At 37.2% G+C, this 4,711-nt stretch overlaps 1 protein-coding gene across 1 annotated transcript; it reads left to right on the top strand.

The window, feature by feature from the left end:
- Positions 1 to 556: 556 nt before the first annotated feature.
- Positions 557 to 3,871, top strand: LOC126010903 (ubiquitin carboxyl-terminal hydrolase 8-like). Its single transcript, XM_049774502.1, has 2 exons — positions 557 to 944; positions 2,820 to 3,871. Exons 1-2 carry the CDS (start codon positions 557 to 559, stop codon positions 3,869 to 3,871), a joined length of 1,440 nt encoding a protein of 479 aa, XP_049630459.1.
- The last annotated feature ends 840 nt before the right edge of the window (positions 3,872 to 4,711 follow it).

The raw sequence follows: 4,711 nt of genomic DNA, 5'->3' as shown, positions 1-4,711 counted from the left end.
AGCTCCAGTTTCTTTGAACCTATGGGGGCATGATTTGCAAAGAAGTGTGGGTTGTAATATCACATCCCTTGTCCAAACTCCTCCCAGCATATTATTTCAGAGGTTTCACCTTTTTAATTGGGGTCACTGGGTTAAAGTGCTCAGAACCTATTCCCATCAAATGGAAATCCAAAGTTTTGATTTGGACTCCCCAGTGGTCTATCAATAGCACAAAATTAGAGGTGCTTAGAAACTTAGTCTACGAATAGTTGAGATTGGGACACATTGAAATCTCTTTTTCTGAATGTAACTCACTCACTTTTGTAATAAAAAAAAGCCATTTGATAATTGGAAACTTTTATCTAATTTAAGATCTGTAAATGCAGAAATGATTTTAATGGGCAAGTTGCAGAATGGCTTACCTTCACCGGTAGCCATTCCAAAAGACTGGCCTTTGATAGTAATTGACTTAAAAGACTGTTTTTATAACATTTCTATTCACCCCACAGACAGAAAGAGCTTTGCTTTTTCAGTTCCTTCTTTCAATTATAGGGCCCTTAGGCAGCAATTTAAGCGGATGGTTTTGCCTCAGGGCATGGCGAATTCACTCTCCATGCGTCAATATTTTGTTGATTCAGTTTTACATTCCGCTCATAAAAAGTTTCCCCAGGCATATTTGGTCCATTACATGGATGACATTTTATTGTCTACTTCTACTCACAAAGAATTGCAATGTATTTGTGAATTTGTCATCAGTTGCTTACAGGATGCTGGTTTAACAGTAGCCACAGAAAAAATCCAGACTTTGCCTTCATTTCAGCACTTCATATTAAAGCATACTTCAGTAAATTACCCAAAGATCTCTATTTATCAGGAAAATCTAAGGACTCTTAATGACTTTCCAAAACAGTTATTTGATAATAATTGGATCCGTTTCTCCTTTGGAATTTCAAAATCAGAGCTCAGTAACTTATTTAGTACTTTGGAGGGAAATCCAGACTTAAATAGCCCCATATGTTTAATTCAAAAGACCCAACAGGAATTAGAATTTTTCATGGACCAGCTCCAAAAGTCCTCTCTTTCCAGATTCATACCTGGAAAGAAGGTGTGGCTTTTAATTTTTGCAACCCCTCATTCTCCTATGGGTACTATTGCTCAGCTATCTGGGCCTTTAGAATGGGTTTATTTACAGAACATGAAACCTCACAAAGCTGTGCCTTATTTGGAATTGATTGCTGCTCTTATTGTCAAAGCAAGGCTCAGAGCAGTTTCCCTGTTGGGTTTTGATCCTGAAATAATAGTGCTGCCAATTCCTAAAAAGGAAATAGAATGCATACTACCTCACAGTGAGCCCCTTCAACGAGCCTTATCTAATTTTTCAGGAGAAATTTCTTCCCATTATCCTGCAGGAAAAGACTGGGACTTCTTTAAGAGGAAGCATTTTGTGATATCCTCTATTATTTGGTCCTCCCCTATACCTGATGTTCCTGTGTTTTACATTTATGGGTCATCATCAGGAAAAGGAAGTATCACTGGTCCTTCACTGATCACAACAGTCCATACTAATTACAAGTCTGCTCAACAAGTGGAACTTGCTACTTTAAATTACTTACTACCACTTGTTTCAGAGCCATGCAACGTGGTAAGCTATTCAGTTTATGTGGTGGGATTATTCCCTGGCTTAGCTACTGCCTCTCTAAATGCTCATAATCAGATTGTTCAAGATTTGCTGCAACAATTACAAGGACTTCTGCAAAAACGTTCTGAGCCAATTTTTATCACTCACATAAGAGCCTACTCTGGCCTACCAGAGCTGATGGCTAAAGGAAATAAAACTGCTGATTGTCCGGACATGCCAATATTTAAGTCACCTGCAGAAAAATATGCAGCACTACATACAAAGGCCCATCATTTGCCTGCCAACTATCATATTCCATGGAGGCAAGTCAGACAAATAGTTGATACACGTACCATTTGTGCACCCTTGAATAAAAGAACACATCAAGCTGGGGCCAACCCCCGAGGATTGCAGACTAATGAATTGTGGCAAATGGATATTACACATGTTGAATTCTTTCCCAAGAAACCTTATCTCCATGTAGTAGTAGATACTTACTCCAATTTCATATGGGGAGTACCTATGACTTCTGAAAGAGCTATTGCTGTTTGCACATTCATGCTACAATGTTTTCCTGTTATGGGTATCCCCCGATCTATAAAGACGAACAGTGGCCCTGCTTACATCAGTAAAAGTTTTCAATCATTTTGCAAAGAATGGCAAATCAAACATATCACTGGCATCCCCTACAATTCGCAGGGAGAAGCCATATTTGAAAGAGCTCACGAAACCCTCAAAACTCAACTATTAAAATATAGGAAAAAAGGCATGCCACCCACAAACATGTTATCCTTAGCATTATTTTCATTAAACTTCTTAAATTTGCCCCAAGGAGAGCCCTATACTGCTGCAGAAAGACATTTTAAAGATGTTTGGGTACAAAAGACAATTAATTCACCTATTTGGGTAAAAATGGATAATGAATGGATTTCTGGTAATCTCCTCATTCGAGGAAAAGGATATGTTTATGTTTCTACAGATGGCAACCCTGCCAAGAAACTCTGGGTCCCACTATGCCTTGTCAGAAGCAGGATTCTCACAAATGAAAAAACTCAGACACAAATGCATGATAAGATTGTAAACCTCCCTTCAACCCCAACACAAATTACACAAAAGGACAAGAGCAGGAAAAAAACTGCAGCCTCAACAAGTAACTGGGACAATAAGCTGACAGAGACTACTGGGAATGGTAATAATCACTTCCAGAATCTTGATTCTGTAGGTGAAGGAATTGATCCTGCTCTCACCGGACTTCATAATTTAGGGAGTACTTGTTACATGAATTCAGTACTACAATGCCTATATAATATCCCGAATTTGGCTAATTACTTTTACCAGAACCATTATAAAGAGGACATTAACAGGTCCAATCCTTTGGGACATAAAGGCAACGTGGCAGAAGAGTTTGGTAAGATTATAAAAGCCTTGTGGGCAGGTCAACACAGCTATATCAACCCAAAAGACTTTAAGATGACCATTGGAAAGATAAGTAATCAGTTTGTAGGGGACAATCAACAGGATCCGCATGAACTGCTTCTATTCTTGATGGAAGCTCTTCATCAGGATTTGAACAAAGCTGATAGGCAGAATAGACATATAGAGGGAAATAGTGATTATATTGTTCACTCAAAACCTGTAAAACAAGCGTGGCAGAGACACAAGCAATCTAATGAGTCTATTATTACTACACTTTTCCAAGGCCAGCTAAAAACTACAATTAAATGCCTCATCTGCCACCAAGAATCTCAGATATCAGAGATCTTTATTCATTTATCCTTGCCTTTGACATCCACAGATAAATGCATGTTGCAAGATTGCCTTAAGGTGTTTTTCAGAGAAGAGGAACTAAAAGACAATAATAAGGTTTACTGCAGCCAGTGCAACACACAGCAAGATTCCTTAAAAAGGACAAAAATTTGGAAATTACCTCCTGTGCTTTTAATACATTTGAAACGTTATTTCTATGAAGACAAGATGATGAAAAAACTGCAGACTTATGTGGACTTTCCTTTAGAAAACCTTGACTTATCACAGTATCATATGGGTTCTAAGTACATCTCTGAACAATACAATTTATTCTCTGTTTTGAACCATTATGGTGAATTGGAAAAGGGTCATTGCACAGCATATTGTAAAAATTCAGCAAGACAATGTTGGTTTAGATTTGATGATGAAGAAATTTCAGAAATCTCCAAGTCGTCTGTAAAATCTTCAGCGGCTTATATTCTTTTTTATACTTCAAAGATACCTGTTGCAACAGATATTGCTATTTAAACTAGCAGATGCCTAACTGAATGCCTTTTCAGAAATGTATATAATAATATTCTAACTTGTTTTTGTTTTTTTGGTTTGCTTTTTATTTTGGGGGCCACACCCAGTGAAGTTCAGGGGTTACTTCTGGCCATGCGCTCAGAAATTGCTCCTGGCTTGGGGGACCATATGCCGAGGCATCGAAATGTGGTCCATCCTGGGTCAGCGTGAAAGGCAAATGCCCTACCACTGCACCGTCGCATCAGCCACAATGTTCAAACTTTTTTATTAACAGGAAAACAGCTGCAGGATGCTTTGGAAGACATAGACTCCCACTACAGTGCTCATTATTAGAATGTTTTATATTCTTAATTTATATTCTACTATATACTACTATATTCTACTATATATATACTATATAAGTATAAAGGTTTATACTAACCTTTAATGTTTTTGTGCACAGTGAACCATGGAGAGAAAGTTTGGATACCTTAGTATTGTAAAACAAGTGATATATTATGTTGAATTTCTATTACAGTGCTCATTGTGATAATGTCTTACAAATATTTTCAATTACTCTTTTTAATTAGATTATACCTGCTTGTATGATCTAGTGCATTTCTACACAGAGACTATTAGATAAGACATCTGAATGCCCTGGACTCTCACTACAGTGCTCAGTCATTGAGTATATTATTTACAATTTACTTTCAATTCTTGCTAGGTTTTTTTTTATTATACCATAGGCCTCTCAGTTTTTTCAGGAAAGGAATCTGGATGTTTGAAACTTATAAAACTATACTCTGAGGTGCATACTTCTTTTAAAGTACTCATTATCATATTTATTAATATTCCAGATTTGAA

The sequence above is a fragment of the Suncus etruscus genome, chromosome 6 (assembly GCF_024139225.1).
Source record: "Suncus etruscus isolate mSunEtr1 chromosome 6, mSunEtr1.pri.cur, whole genome shotgun sequence".
NCBI lineage: Eukaryota > Metazoa > Chordata > Mammalia > Eulipotyphla > Soricidae > Suncus > Suncus etruscus.
This window is presented reverse-complemented; position numbering and strand designations above follow the sequence as displayed.

Coding starts and splice junctions, on each gene's coding strand:
- LOC126010903 (XM_049774502.1), top strand. CDS start 557: ATGGTTTTGCCTCAGGGCATGGCGAATTCACTCTCCATGCGTCAATAT. Junction 945..2,819: donor AATTTCAAAATCAGAGCTCA/GTAACTTATTTA, acceptor TTGATTCTGTAG/GTGAAGGAATTGATCCTGCT.